Raw genomic sequence first — 17578 nt, 5'->3', positions numbered from 1 at the left:
TCTCATATATTTATAAAAAATATATATAAAAAAAAACATAGAAAAAAACATGGAGTTCGACTATGAATGCTTAGAAGAGCAAAATTGGCCAACAATTCCTAGTGCATCTGCTGAAGTTACCAAAAATATGCATAAATGGTGTGGCAAAATATCATATATTGTTTCTGACCTTTTAAAGCGACTTAAAATTCTAGAAGATGAAAAGTTAAATGTCTCAATAGCAACATCAAATAAACCAACAACAATATTCACATATGCACAAGCAACATCAATTCAGCAAAATCAATCAAAACCAAAAGAAACTGAAGTGGTAATGATGGCAAAAATTACAAACGAGTTTAATAATAAAAAAAGAATTTAAAACAACATCATTATAAGTGGGGTAGCTGATCAAACTACTTAAGACAAACAAATTAATGAAGAAAATGATAAAAAAACCATCGAAACATTAATAAAAGCAATAAAACCAGATTTTTTTAATAACAAATACAAAAAGAATAATTCGACTAACTAAAAATACTAAAAGACCAGAAGGACCACCTAACCTCATCTTAGTTGAATTGGAGAACAAAGAAACTCAAAATTATTTAATTAAAAATTCCAAAATGTTAAATGATAATATCAACTTCAAAAATATTTTTATTAACAAAGACAAAACTGCAAACGAGAGATTGTTCGACAGTGAACTCAGAAAAGTTAGAAATACTAGAAACGCAGCACTTGCTCATGAAGTTGAGGGAGCAAATGGGAGGCAACAATACAATGTGCATAATGAAAAAAAATATTATTGGGGTATACGATCAGGTGAACTCAAATGGATTGAAATCACATCAGCATAATTTACCTATAAAAATTAAAAGATCCTCTACATTAAACTTGGGTATACAAAATGTTCAATCTGCTATAAAAAAAATCTGCTATTATTCATGATATAGTGCATAATCATTCTCTAGATATTTTTATACTCACTGAAACTTGGATAAAGTCAGACGACCCTCCTGCAATTCAAGAAGATATGGCCCCAACAGACTTTAAAACAATTCAATACTGTCGATCAGATCATCGTGGAGGAGGTGTTGCAATAATATACCGGGACAACTTAAATATCAAACCACTCTCTTATGAACGTACATCTGCCAAACTAAATCTGGCAAATAATATCTACAATATTATTGCTATTTACCGATCAAATCCAATCATTCCAACAAATATTTTCTTTTTCGAATTATCTGATCTCCTAGAAGAACTTTAAACATCTGGAGAAATACTTTTGTGTGGTGACTTTAACTGCCCAGGTACTACTCCAACAACCTGCAATCCAAGACTTGCTGAGATTCTAGAGACCTACAACATGATACAAAGAGTTCAATCTCCAACCCGCATATCATCTACTACCGGTATAGCCAACTTGCTTGATCTAGTAATAAATCGACATGATGACATTTCACTCAACAATATTCAAGTAACTGATGAGGGTATTTCCGATCACTATATGATTCGGGTTGCATTTTATCATCAACCTTCAAATAGTAAAACTGTTTGGTTTTCAAAACGAAACTTTAGAAAACTAAACTTGTCATGCTTTATAAAAGAATTGCAAGTAATGCCATGTTGCTTATCACCTGAAAACAATGTGGATGATTATGCTGAACAAATAAGATCAAATATAACAACTGTTCTTGATCATTTAGCACCCATTCGGAAATATTCAATGCAACCTGGTAAACATGATGATAAATGGTTATCTTCAGATGCCAAGAATAAAAAAATCAGACATCGTAAACTGGAGCGTTGTTATAAAAAAACTGGAAACTTATCAGATAAAAAACTGTCGAATTGCACGCGAGTCATCAGCAGCAATTCATAAATCCAGATGTAATCACTATAAGGCAAAACTAAATTCAGCATATGATAATCAGAAAGAAACATGGAATATTGCCAAGAAATTACTACATTCAAATAGTTATAAAACTAAAAACACAATACCAGAAGCAAAATGCAATATAATAAGTCAATATTTCATAAACAAACTTGAAAGTATAAAAAATACTATCCAGGAAAGGCTTGCAAAAAATCCAAAATCCAAATTCATCTCAGAGTTACATCCCCCGGTAAATATTTTACCAACATTTGGTATAGTCACACCTACAGATGTGTCAAAAATAATCAAAGCTCTCAAACCTAAGACATCGCCACTTGATATTATTCCAACATACATCCTTAAATCTTGTTCAGAACTTTTCAGTCCAATTATAACTCACCTTGCTAACCTCTCATTCAAATCTGGAATTTTCCCAGCCTCATATAAAGTTGCTCAAATAACACCAATTCCCAAAAAATCAGGACTAGCAGAATTTGACTTATCAAATCTACGCCCAATATCAAATCTCAATACAATTTCCAAAATTCTTGAAAAGCTTGCATTATCTCGTCTTCTTCCACACGTAACTTCATCTATTAACTTCAATCCTTTTTCAATCTGGTTTTAGATTGAATCACTCAACCGAAATAGCACTATTAAAGATATGCAATGACATCCTGCTAAACATTGATGATGCTTTGAACACTATTCTCCTATCTCTTGACATATCTTCAGCATTTGATACAATTGATTACAGCTTGCTGATTTCCCGCATTAAAGATGAATTTGGTGTCACAGATATTGCACTAAAATGGCTGACATCATACTTGCACTCTCAAAAATCTTTTGTTTCTATTGGATCAATAAAATCTAGACTAATAGCAAGTTCAACAGGAGTACCACAGGGTAGTGTATTAGGCCCATTTCTATTTTCCATGTTTGTTTCACCTTTATATCGTATTATAGCTAAACTCGGTACCAATCCTCATCAATATGCTGATGATACCTAACTTTATACTGTCATCAACCCAGGCATAGATAGCATTAATGAAATCAATATGTGTGTTGATGTAGTAATGAAGTGGTTTCTAGAAAATGGACTTCTGCTCAACCCAAATAAAACAGAAGCTGTTTTATTTGGATCTAGAAAACAAATTACCAAGCATAAAAATGATTCAAAAATTGTTATTTCTGAAACAACACTAACTACAATAAATTCAGTAAAAATCCTTGGCGTCACCCTAGATTCATCGCTCTCTATGGACAAGCACATAAACAACACTATTAAATCCTGGAATTACCATATTCGTGCACTTCGCCACATTCGTCCATGTCTGACTAAAGAAGCTGCAAATACAATTGCATGTGGCATTGTTAACACTCAGCTTGACTATTGTAACAGTCTTTTATCTGGTACTTATCTAAAAAATATTAAAAAACTCTAACGAATTCAAAATAGCTTATCTCGAATCGTTTTCCATTCTCCTATTCATTTAAATTCAGAAATATTGCTGAAATCTCTTCATTGGTAACCAATAAATCAAAGAATAATCTATAAGATATCAGTTATCACATATAAAATTTTATTATCTAAATCTCCTGCATATTTATTTGAACTCCTAGAAGTCCGAACTTCTAAACAAAAAACAAAAAACTAGATCATTATCAGTTGTCTTTCAAAACAAAAAACTAGATCATTAGACAGTTGTCAACTTACACGTCGTCAACAAAAAACTTCTCTGGGCTCAAATTCTTTTTGTATGACTGCACCTCGAATTTGGAATGGTTTATCTATGAACACGCGAAACTCAACCTCTTTAGAAACATTTAAAAAAAGACCAAAATATGAACTTTTTGTAAACGCTTTTTCAAACTCATAGCCAACTTGTTTTAGTGCTTCTGAATTACTTCATCACTATATCATACCACTATATCATATATATATATATATATATGAGTGTCCCAAAACACAACATAAAAATGTCTGCTCCCACCCTCTAAATGTGTTTTATATAATAAAATAATACTCGAATTAAAAAAATTTTCAGGGGTCTTCCAAGCCCCTTAAACAATAGACAGGTTCCTAATATTATCAACAAAAAAAAAGTTTTTCATAAATATATTATGTTAGGTCTCAAAAGAACCAAAAATTTATAAAAATTTCAAAATAATCACATTTAATAAAAAAATTATTATTTTAAATTTTACTGCCTATTTTTAACTAAAAACTATTATTTTAAATTTAATATTTAACTATTTTTAACTAAAAATTAAAATAGGTTTATTTTTCAAAATTTTAAGAAAAATTCGCATCTATTGAGACTCAACATAATATACTTAGAACTTTTTTTTTAAATAATATTAGGGACCCGTCCAATGTTTAAGAGACTTGAGGGACCCCTTTAAAAAAAATTTTTTCCAAATTTTCTTAATTCCAGTATTATTTTATTGGTAATCTTACAGTTAAGAGACCTAAAATAATTTTATTTTTTTCCTTCTTGCGTTCTGGTCAGTGAAGACTTTTTTAACATAAGGAATATTTATTGGAATAATAATAAAAAAAAGATGCTGCCCAATGCCAAACCTTCAGTCAATGTAGCAGCACATTCTCTTTTAGCAGCAGGCTATAAGATAGTCGGTGTATTATTGAAGCCAATAAATATTCCTCATGTTTAAAAAGTCTCCACTGAAAAGAACGCAACAACCAAAAAAATAAAATTATTTTATGCAGCTCAACTGTAGCTTTACCATTTTATAATATAGAACACATTTAGAGGGTGGGAGCAGACATTTTAAAAAAAGTTTATTTTTGGGACACCCTTATGTATATATATATATATATATATATATATATATATATATATATATATATATATATATATATATATATATATATATATATATATGTATATATATATATATATATATATATATATATATATATATATTATATATATATATATATATATATATATATCAGGGTCTATTCTAGGAAAAAAGTTTGAACAGCGATTCCCCCTCTTTCCGGCAAATTTTTTTTTTCGCAAATATGGGTTATTCTCCTGAAAAGTAACATTTTCAATAGTTAATTTTATAAAAATTAAATATTAAATTTTTTAAACCAAATTTTTTATGGTTATAGCTTTGAGTATATTTAATCATTTGAAAGTATCCACACAATTCATTAAATGTCAGTTTACTAAAAAAAAAATTAAAAACTTATAGCGTAATCCACAGATATGACAACTTTACCACAGACGTGACGTTAAGAATAATATCACTTATGCTGTAATAGCTATAAGTGTTGTTCAAGTAATTTAAAAAAAATAAATCATCAAAAATAATAATAATAATCATCTGTAATCAATAGTTTTTATTAGCTAACATAAAATAGTATATGGTACAAGTTTTTAAAATTTTTTAAGTGTTATTAGTACGTAAATTAGCAAATGTTTTTGAATGGTAAATCTTGTGGAAAACTGTATTGCCCCCTGTTGTTGAGGTTTGGCTGGCACAATATAAACACTACATAGCCTTTATCAATGACAGAGATGTCATCTTTCTCTGGAAAAGTAAAAAATTCCTGGCCAGATTTTTTCAAAAATTTTATGACAAACTCATTTCCATCTGCAACTAAGGCTTGTATTAACCCAACATTGTATTTGACAATTTTTTTTGGAAGTTTGAAACTTCACAATCACAAAGTCATTCATTTTAATAGACAAGCTGTCCTCCTCACTATGCCCGTAAACACTGTGATAACTTAGTCTTGTCTTTTTCTTTTTACATTTACATGGGCCTTGGTTTTCTTGTGCCAAACCTTTGGATATTATTTCTTCAGCAAGTGCTTTCTTCCCTTTCAAGGATCGTTGACCTGGTAAAGTATGTTAAGGAATTTCTTAAAACAGAAGCAAATAAAATTTTTTATAAAAAAAAAATTACAAAATTAAATAACAGTTAAATAAGGTTTTTGATGCACAACTTATTTCAATATTTTATGAAAATACAAGGCTCACTGAAAAACTAAATATTAATGTTCAAACATTCTTGATGGCTAAGTACCTAGAACATTTAAGCAATGCAAAAGTTTGCAATATTCAATATGAGCCAATTGAAATTTATACATTAAAAGGATATGAGGATGAAGATCTGTCAAAGATTCAGTAGGGATTAGTACTTCTCCAATACTATAGTGATTGCATTTTGTACCATTGTCACATTCAGTTTCTCATATACAACGTTTCTTTTTTGATGGAACTCCAAAACACCTCATGAACTTGTAAAGTCCCCTTGAAAGTTGTTAGGTTTTTGGGTACATATTTCTCATAGAGATTGAAATCTGTTTTTTTAATAGTATAGATGGTTATACTTGGACACTTTTCTTTTATTTCTTCAACCAAACAATTAATATCAGGAATATCTTTTCCTTGTCCTATTATTCTGTCTGCCATTCTTTGGATACATTCCCCTATTCCATCAGGGGCACCTTTTCCGTGCCCCTTTTCTGTGAAATGCCATCTCATTGTTTTAGCTCCAAACTCTTTTCAAAAAAAAGTACCTAGCAAATAGAACATGGACTTGTTTCGGTACTGTTGAGAAGTACTATTGCTAATAAAATGAACTGTTTCAATGATAGGCAGCTTTTCTTTCAAGTCATTAATAACAGGATTTAAATGTGCACAGATCCCAACAAAGTCGTGTTGCCTGTTATCTGAAAATGTACAGTAAAATTTGGCCTTTATTTTGTTTTCAGAAATAATGTGATAGTACGCCACAACTGTATGGATTGACACTTGGTTTCTTGATTCACCAAAATGGAGCAATTTAATTTCTTTTGAGTATTTGCAATTGTAATTTTCTGAAAAATCATAATGAATGAATATCCCTAGGCCCCAAGTTATTTTTTATTTCTAATGTAGCTTTGTACTGGTGTTTTATATTGCATACATGCCTCATAAACTTTTCCAACATGTTATTAATAAAAAGTAAAAACAGCTGTTTTTTAGTTAATGTTAACTCTTCTTTTACAGTTTTGAAACATGTCTTCATTTTATCTTTTACCAAAACTTCAACTCTTTTTTTAGACCATTGGGGAAAAGTTGCTTGTTCATTCTCAAATTCTTTACAAACTATTTTGTTGTTTAAAAAGCATACTCCACATTTTCTTTCGAGGCTCAATTCTCTTTTCAGCAAGTCAGTGGGATATTTATATGCCAACATCTTTAAAGTATACAACTTTTCAAGAACCAAAGCAAAATTCTCATGGTCAATACAAAGACAAGTATCTTGTTTACGGAAGTCGTGTTGAACTACCCAAAAGGGTCTCAATTTACAAAATGTGCTATAAGATGTTGAATTGAACTCGTTTGTTTGTTTAAAGTCATTATACAAATTTAAGATTGTATCATTCAATAGTCTTTTCTGTTTTTTCAGTTTGTTTCTTGTTATTGTTTCTTTTTTCCCAGCAGTAAGCCTACTAGAAGTATCTTTTTCTAAAAAGTTTTGTACTTCCATCTTAAGTTTTCGTTGTTTCAGTATATTTGAGAGTTGATGTGTATGGTATGGATTGCATGGTAAGATATATCTAGAAGTAAGATTGTTAAGGCTTCTTTGAAATCTGTACTTCTTTATTATCTTTCCGCTTAATACCCTGGCAAAAACCTTATTTTTGTTAATACATCTTTCAGTAGAAAAATTTGATTGTATTTTTGTCTTTAACACTTCGCTAAAAAAGCAAGCTTTTCTTTACTTCCTTTGAGCATTTTGTACCACTAGTCATTTTTTTAACCACTTTTCGAGGAGTATTATCTTTTGCAGACTGCAGTCTGAATTTTTGTTTGTATTTATCACCTCTTTGCTTTAACAATTTATTTTTATCTTCTAATTTTTGGATTTTTTTCTTTAACCCATCTCTATACATTTCTACAAATTTTTAGCTCGCTGCTATTTCTGGAACTAGATTCTTGACTGGGACCAGGAAGTACATTGAAGTCTAGTTCATTGTAGATAGGAATATTTACAATTGGACTTTCAGGTGGTGTTGACAAATATTTAATTAGTTGTTGTCTTTTCTTTTTCATTTCTTGACTTCTTTTGGTCCTTTCCTTCCAACCTTTTCTTACTGATTTTTTATCTCTTTCTGAAAGTTCATGAATTTTCTTTTGTGTTGCTTTTTTTCTTTCTCTGTCTTTTTGTTTTTGTTCTTCATACTTTTCTGGGTTTTCAGCTTTCATCTTCTCCCTTGCCTTTCTCATACTAAGTTTTTTCAATTCTCTAGTTTTTTCTATCTTTCCCATCTTTGTAATCTATCAGGCTAGAAACATTTATCTAGCCTGATAGATTACAAAGATGGGAAAAATAGAAAAAACTAGATAATTATTTGCTCATTTAGCCAATTAATAATAATTAATTGGCTAAATGAGCAAAGTTTTAAAATAATAAAAATAGTATAAATAGACATTAAAAAATCCATATACAAGTAAAATTGTTATTTGTTGTCACATCCGTTCCACTGGTGTCACGTTTGTTGCTTCCTGTATTTCACAGATGTGACATCCACAGACGTGACAGAATAAAGAAAAAAGCCTAAAAGGGGTACTATGTTTTGAGGCTAGGACTCTGTTCCCCTTGGAGTAAACATGTCTAGGTAATAGCTAGTAATTAAAATTATTGCTTATAAAAAAAATAATTTTATATACTCTATAAATGTTTACCACAGATGTGACACATTCACACTAACAAATTCAACTTTTAAAGCTTCAACGCTTATTAACACAAAACAACTCCATCAAACCTTCCTTCAATTTTACTCATTAATAAAAATGTCTGGTATTTCAGCTAGGACAGCAACAGAGAGCACTACTACTTTATCTTACAGCTTTTTTTTTTATGTTAACAACTCTATCTACAGACGTGACACTTGAGCTGGTGACATGAGCTTCAATCACATAAAAGTTACTTTTAAAATATGTTTTGAGGAAAACAATATGTCAACTCTAATTTTAATTTATTTTTAATTATTTATTATGCATTAAAAAAAAGTAAAGTACTTCTATCAAGGATTAAACTACTTGAGATTAGCAAAAGGTCTGGGTGGTCACATTCCACGGACGTGACTTGTCACAGTCTGTGGAACATAATTTATTCACTGAAAATACTATTTTGGATTGGGTTAGATTAGTTTAACACTGTACTAGCTGTAAATTTAATATTTGTATCCGTTAAAATTAAAAATAGTATTAACTTGAAAGAAAAATTTAGTGGTGACAGTATATTGCTACCTTTCTGGAGAATCACACACACACACACACACACACACACACACACACACACACACACACACACACACACACACACACACACACACACACACACACACACACACACACACACACACACACACACACACACACACACACACACACACACACACACACACACATATGTATATATATATATACATATATATATATATATATATATATATATATATATATATATATATATATATATATATATATATATATATATATATATACACACACATATATAATATATATGTGTATATATATCAACTTGTTTCTCCGCCCAGCCGCTTTGTTCGCCAAGGTTCGTGTTTTGGAGTTATAGAGTTGGGATAGAGTTATAACCACAACTAAGTAATCTCCTCATCTGTAGTGGCTTTCTCGACCTTGGAGAGCTACCCCTATTATTTTATGAATGATTACCAGAGAATTTCATGCTGATTAAGAATTTTATAAAAAACATTGACCTGAAAATTAAGGAAAACACTCTTTTTTTGTTGTTGAAGTTCAAAATGTTGAAGTTCAAAAAATTATATTAAAAACGCTAACACTGACGTCTTTTTAAAAACATCTTTTAATTGGTTTTAATTTAGAAGTCAATCATTTAGAAAATCTTTTTTTCAATTACACAACCTGGTTTTTATTGTCGTCATTGTTGAAATTTATTTAAGTTCACTTAAATATTATAATGAGTATATATATATTTTTTAATGAAAAATCTTTGAGACAGCTTTTTAGATAGTACATACAGTGACTGACTAATAGAGATTGGCGTAATTAAATGTACATGGTAAGGGTCAGGGTTAGGGTTTGGGTCAGAATCAATTAGAAACTGATGGGTTTTGCTTTAAATAGTTTTTTTTTCAAGTGCTAATAAAAACCAGGCTGTTTTGAAATTAACTAGTAGAAAAAGAATCTAATCATATTTGAGTACGAAGAAATTAGTGATTATTAGTATTTTTTGTGAAATTTTTTTTAACTTTAACATCAAATTAGAGTGCTTTCCTCAAATTTTCAGGTCAATGTTTTTCTACAATTCTTAATCAGCATGAAGTTCTCTATCGAAATCAATTATAAAATGATAGGGGTAGACAATTTAAACAGTGCCAAAAAAAATATATTTTTTTTGGCACTGTTATATTATATACATATATTATATATATGTATATAATATATATATATATATATATATATATATATATATATATATATATATATATATATATATATATATATATATATATATATATATACATATATATATATATATATATATATATATATATATATATATTATAAATATATACATATATATAATATATATATATATTATATATATACATATCTATATATAATATATAATATTTTCAGGTCAATGTTTTTATACGATTCTTAATCAGCATGAAATTCTCTATTGAAATCAATCATAAAATCATATGTGTGTGTGTGTGTGTGTTTATGTGTGTGTTTATGTGTGTATTTATGTGTGCATTTATGTGTGTATTTATGTGTGTGTGTGTGTGTATACATATCGTCGCATGAGAATTATAGGTTTCTATCTGCATTTTTTTATGTTGTGGGAACATAACTTTCGATATTTAATTTTAAAATGTTTTAATGCTATTATTCTTCATAGTTATAAATTACAAGTCCTTTATGTTATTATGGTTTCATTATTAAAAATATATTATTATTCATAATATTTTTAAAGTTGTTTGTTTTTATTATTAATTATTAATTAAAACTTTAATTGTTAGATTCTTTTAACATAAAAAAATGCAGATAGAACACTATAATTTTCATGCGACGATATATATATAAATATATATATATATATATATATATATATATATATATATATATATATATATATATATATATATATATATATATATATATATATATACATATATATATATTTATATATATATATATATATATATATATATATATATATATATAATATATATATATATATATATATATATATATATATATATATATATATATATGTAATATAAATTAACTTATGTAATTATAGATAATTATAGAAAATTTAAAATAAATTAAATAGAAATAATTAACTATTATTAATAATTTATGAATCATTGTCGTGTAATTTATAATTTCAACTAGATTTTTATAAACATAGTAAACTATTTTTTCTCATTTCATTATTATATTTTCAATTTTCTAAATTCGTATTTTCTAAAATCATCTAAAAACATATTACTATTTGTTTATTTAAATAAACATTTTAAACTACTTTTTTGCAGTTTAAGTATGTATTTTGCCGTATTTTAAAAACTGAACTTTGCGGAGATTTTAATCAACTGGATCAAAATTAAACTTGGTGGAGACACAATTATAAACAAGAGTTGACATATGGTGACTCTTGTTTAACTCTCGTTTATTATTAAACCAGATTTATCATTTTTTTTTTTAATTTTATAAAAAATATTATTATTATTATTATTATTATTATTATTATTGTTATTATTATTATTACTATTATTTTTAAATAAAGACAGTGGTGGAAAAAACTTTTCCGGGGCTAAAGTAGGAGGATCCTTTCTATGTCATTAATTAAAGATTTTATTTCCAGAGTTTCTTTTAAAAGAATCATTTATTATGAATCGGTGCCCCAAAACTGTGGGGCCTGGGGCTACAGCTCTCCCATCCCCCAACTTTAATCCAGCACTGAATAAAGAAGCATTTTAAGATGAATTCTTTAAATACCTCTGTAGGGGATTGAATGTTTGTTTAAGGTCAATTAACAACATAGTTCAAGTAAAAACAAACTCTGATGCATCTGAAAAACTTTTTTTGTCACCGCAATAATGCAAATATGCTTTTCGCACTAAAAGAAAAAAACCTTGAATCCGTAATAAAAAAATCGATTTTTAGGTTAAATTAAAAATTAAAGACAAACGAAAATAATAGACAAGCTGCTCTATATGTGTAATTACTGCCATTATTTATCCTACAGGCTTTTACTTTCTATAATTTTTAGTATCCCATGCAACATTACAGTAAGTAAAAAAACCATGAGTAAACGAAATTTTTTTTCAAAGATGCAGTATTAAGAAATGGTTTCTATATAATATGATAATATTTCTCAAGATTTTACTTTTAATATGTTTTATATGAATTTTCAATGACAAATTTTCATCGTTTTCATCACTTCATTTTCAAAAACTTTACTTCTAGAAAATTAACGGCTAATATCCTTTTAATAACTGCCCAGCAAACTTTGTTTTAGGACCTATTTTTGCAGTGGACCTATTTTAACGGTTCGTTGGAATTTTTCTTATTGGTTACTTAATGGACCATTAGTGGCAGTCGCTATAAAAGGCAAGCTGATAACTTTCCGACATGTTAATAGTAGCTAGTCATCTGATAGCCACTTTTAGTGGCTGTCGCTGGGTAACCGATTTTTGGAATGTGAAATTAACTTTGAAAAAAAAAAGTGGATTTCGAAAAGTGAAAATAATTACAAAAGAAAAAAAAAGAATTTCGAAATGTGAAATTAATTTCGAAAAAAAAAAAAGGACCTCGAAAAGTGAACTTAATTTTGAAAGAAAAATAATAACTTCGAAATGTGCAATTAATTTCCAAAAAAATCCAAACAATATATGATAAGCTAAATTAATTTCAAAAATAAAATTAGATTTCGAAAAGTTTAATTAATTTCAGGAAGAAAAAAAAAAAACTTTGGAAAGTTAAATTTATTCCAAAAAGTAATTTTAATACTTTATATTTTATTTGCATAATAGTATTAAAACAACCGGGGGCCTAAACAATTTACCACGGGGTGTTTCAGCAGGTAGACCTTTTATTATATATATATATATATATATATATATATATATATATATATATATATATATATTATATATATAGAGATATATGTATATATGGCAAAATTATACTATTTTGGTAAATTTAATTTGATGCAAGTATGCTTAGTATGTAATGAACCTGTTTTAGTGTGCAAAGAATATAATTTAAAGAGGCACCATGATTCAAAAAATCTAAAAAAACTTAACCAGTTTCTTGACAAAATAGGGAAAAAAACAAAAAACAAGTTTATAATTAGTTCGTTGGACAACAAGATTTGCTAAAAAAAGGCAATATCTTAAAAGTAAATGCAAGCTAGGAAATTAGTCTCTTTAGTTACAAATTCTAAACCATTCAGTGACGGGGAAAGATTACTTAAATTTAAAATTATTCACACCCCTTCCCTCCTCAATACATTTATTGTTTATTAAATCGGAAAAATTACCCTTTTAAAGAAGTCGGCAAATTTAGACGTTTTAGACCAGTCAGTCCTAGAATTTCAAAAAACAAGGACCTTATTTTTTATTTAGCAAAAATTTTAAATGCACCCCACCACGTGACACCTACTTGATTGAATATTGTTGTTTTTTCCAGACTGGAAAAGAAAACAACTTGTCATTAATTGAGCTGTTTGTAAAAAAGCTCATCAGATAAACAAAAAAAAAGTGTTTTAAGTTACTAAGAATAATAAGTGAAAACAAATTTCAATTCAATTCGAACTCTATTAACAAAAAATTATTTGATAAAGAAATGTTTTTTATTATTTGTTTTCTTTAATAAAAACTAACTGCTTCAATAAGCTTGGTGCAAGCCGGTTCCGTTTTTCAAGTTTATCATTGTTTTCAATTAAATTACAACATGATTTATCTGTTACTAATTTAATTAAGTTGATTGGCTTTCGTCTTTTGTTTTTAACTAGAGTAGCAGTATTTGCAAACGGTTGAACATTGCTGAAATGTTTTTATGGTATTGTCAGCTAAGCTGTTTAATGAGTTTAAAGTGGTATTTAAACAATTTGTTTTAGTTGTTATATCGATTTCTTCGGATTCATTTAGATGCTTTTCATAAAGTGTTTTTATAAACATTTTGTAATGCATTCATATCTATCGATATCATTTTTGATAAACTCAAATTTACGAAATTTGAAATCAAGAAAAGTTGCTGCTAAGAAAAAATCATTAGCAAAAATGTATTCCACTAAAAAGTTTTGTTTGCTCTTTAATTGGGTGTAACAAATCACATAAATCCTACAGCACCTTTAACTCATTAGTAGTGGGAAGAAAGTCTTTTATAATTTGGTATTCGATGCTTATCATGTATCGCAGTTTTGTTAGTTAATAGAGATTCAATCATATCGAATTCGCTATTCCAACAAATACTTATATCCTATACTAACTTTATTTTAATTTCATATCAAAGTGTTTCATGTACTTCTCTTAACTTATTTTGTAACATCTCCGAATGCTTAAATGAACCAACAATGTGCCTGCAGGATGAAATTACCTTGGCCATTTCCAATTTGCCTTCGTTTATTTTTTCAATTTCTTTAACTTCACTTTCTGTAATTTCTTTTTTAATTAATTTTCCATTACCGTCGTAATCCTTTACTTCGTAACGCTTTGAATCATTTTTTATTTTTTTTTACTTTTATATCTTTCGTGTTTAAAAGATCGTTAACCACAAGATTCAAACGATGACTAGCACTTGGAATCTTAGGAGCATTATCATCAAATCTATTTACTGCAGAGAAAATGTTTGCGCCTGAGTCAGTAACTAGTGCAAAAATCTTTTTACTGATTGACCATTCACTGAAGATTTTGTTTAACGTATTAAATAAATATTCAGCTGTTTTCACTTGAGACATAAACCTGAGATCCAGGTTTCGGTCAACCAGAGTCATAATTTTGTCAATAAAATGACAAGTCACACCGAGGTAGCCGTTTTTACTCAATGATGACCAACCATCACAAGTAATTGTAATGAAATGACATCCCTTCAATTCTAGCATTAAAATTGATTTTAGATTGTTCGTAGTTGATGGAATTAATTTCTTGCTCACCGTATTTATGCATGGCATTCTGTAACTTTTGTTTAACTCACTAACTAAATTTACAAAATCTGGACGACGTATTATTGAAACCGGCTGATCAGTACCAACAATAAAATTCACTATTAACTTGTTTAATTTTTTATGACCTGTCTCTTCAAAACCATTCTCATTACCGCACTCAATATCAGATATATCGTCATCGGTGAGTAAAATTGTTGATTTTTTAGATATTTTTGAATTAATGTAATGATCAATTGATAAATGGGGTTGCATTGAACTGGTCAAACTGTTGCTTTCATTTCAATTTCGAAATATGTCCAAAAGAAGCTTCGTTTTCTTATTCCTTTCTTAATAACGGATTTATTTGTTTTTGACATGTTTATTCAAACTAAAAAGCAAGTAGTTTTTTTACTTGTACGCATACAACAAATATTAATAAATTAGTATCTTATGTTATTAGTAAATTTGTAACAGATGTTATTTCACTTAGGTTACCGAGCGATTAAGGAGATTAAATTTAGTTAAATTTTAGAGTTATGTATCAAAAAGATTGATAAGGTATAAATATAATTGTTTGAAATTGTTGTAAATCTCATCTAAATAACCACCAGAGAGTAATTATCCGTTTACGTTGCAACAATATTTTCATATACGAGCGTTAAGGGAATTGCACTTTATAACTTTTAAATATCATAATTATATCATTAAGCAAAAGCGAACTTTTATATAATTAAAGAAAAGTACGAACTTTAATGCAAATTCTAAATCTAAAGTTTAAACTTACGTTATGCAAATTTAAAATTAAAAAGTGTTATATATAATATATATATATATATGTTTATATATATATATATATATATATATATATATATATATATATATATATATATATATATATATATATATATATATATATACATATATATATATGAATCGGTGAATGTTAAAAGGGCGGTAATGTAAACTTTCAGGGCACGCACCATTTTTTCGTCGATTTTGCTCCACGATTTCACCAAATCGCGCTTCAACGACACCACCGACTTGTGTGTATTAGAACAAACCTTTGCCTCTAGAATCCCTCAGATGGCGTAGTCGAGTGGGTTCAAGTCGGTCAAATACGGCGGCCATTGCTGAGACGAAACTAAATCCAACAATGTAAACTTTGGAGAAACTAAAAAAACAGAACTACTTCCTCAGTAAATTTTTGTAAATGGTTTAACAATTTTTTTTTTGAAGGGGAAAATTTTTTTTATCTTAAAAGCAAACATATTTTTTTATATTCATTTTTAAAGAACCTATAAACCATTTAACACTGTGAACTTCAGCTCTTTAACAAGTAATTACTGCTTATTTTATTATGATTTTAATTTTGGGCTATATAAATAATGTCATTAACTGCAATAAATCTTCACAAAGTGTATATTTATGAATTTTATCAGCTATGCTTGATCATTTCCCTCAACATCTACTGCTTCTCCATTGTTGCTTTCTGCTGTATGTCGTTGCAGTAGTTCATTATAAAAGTCAATATGATCATATGGGATATACTTAATACTCTTTCTTAAGTCATTCAACTTAGCAGAGTTTATTGAAACCTTTCCGTTTTGATAAAGAAGCTTTTCGGGCAGGTTAATTTTGTTTTGAGCATTTTTTCTTATCATAAAAGTATGTTTGACACTACCATTGGTAATTTCACTTTACAATAACCTATGTTGTCACAATCGTTTTGAAAATGGTGAAATTTGTTTATTGCAAACTGAGTTTGTTGGTTTTTGGGTTTACCCATTGTTTCGATTAAGATACATTTCTTTTATAATGGACCAACCTTTAACATCGTAAACTAGAGATGAACTCTCTACATCAACCACTAAAAAATTTCTTCAATTAATACTTTTAAATACAATTTTTTTTATTTCTTGAACGCTGTACACTCTGTCATGCCTTCTTAACTCTTTATAATCGAAAAGTCACGGTCACAGGGCAAAGAAATGTACCCTCTGATTGGGAAAAATTAATTGACCTTTTTAATCCACTTATTGTCAGTAAGCGCCATAAAAAGTTTTGAAAAAGAATGGTTATTATTTTGCCCCCCACAATTAAAGGCATAAAGGTTGTGTTCATCATATTCTTGAGGACAGGTAGACTGGTAGCGCAAAAGAAAGAAGCAGGTTTCATTTAAAGACTTTCTAGCCTGCCCCTTGTGATAAAGGTAGATTGTTGCAAGGTTTCTTTTCATATCATGAATAGAAAATACACTAACCTTTAACTGCCTTAGTTATTTCTTAGTTACTTAGTTGTTCAACGCCACCTCTGGGCATGTATATATATATATATATATATATATATATATATATATATATATATATATATATATATATATACATATATATATATATATATACATATATATATATATACATATATATATATATATATATATATATATATATACATACATATATATATATATATATATATATATATATATATATATATATATATATATATATATATATATATATA

General features: G+C 28.0%; 1 protein-coding gene and 1 long non-coding RNA gene across 3 annotated transcripts in view; both read left to right on the top strand.

Annotated features, from left to right (window-relative positions):
- The window catches only part of LOC105847492 (innexin inx3), a 72664-nt gene that overhangs the window by 149 nt on the left and 54937 nt on the right, over positions 1–17578 (top strand). The gene's annotated exons all lie outside the window — the stretch shown is intronic.
- LOC136079342 (uncharacterized) lies at positions 1352–2871 on the top strand. The gene is made up of 3 exons (XM_065795075.1): positions 1352–1790; positions 1906–2482; positions 2619–2871. The coding sequence occupies exons 1-3, from the start codon at positions 1352–1354 to the stop codon at positions 2869–2871; spliced, it is 1269 nt and encodes a 422-aa protein (XP_065651147.1).

Source organism: Hydra vulgaris, chromosome 04 (assembly GCF_038396675.1).
Source record: "Hydra vulgaris chromosome 04, alternate assembly HydraT2T_AEP".
Classification (NCBI taxonomy): Eukaryota; Metazoa; Cnidaria; class Hydrozoa; order Anthoathecata; family Hydridae; genus Hydra; species Hydra vulgaris.
Note: the sequence above shows the minus strand (reverse complement) of the source record. Positions and strands in the feature narration are given on the sequence as shown.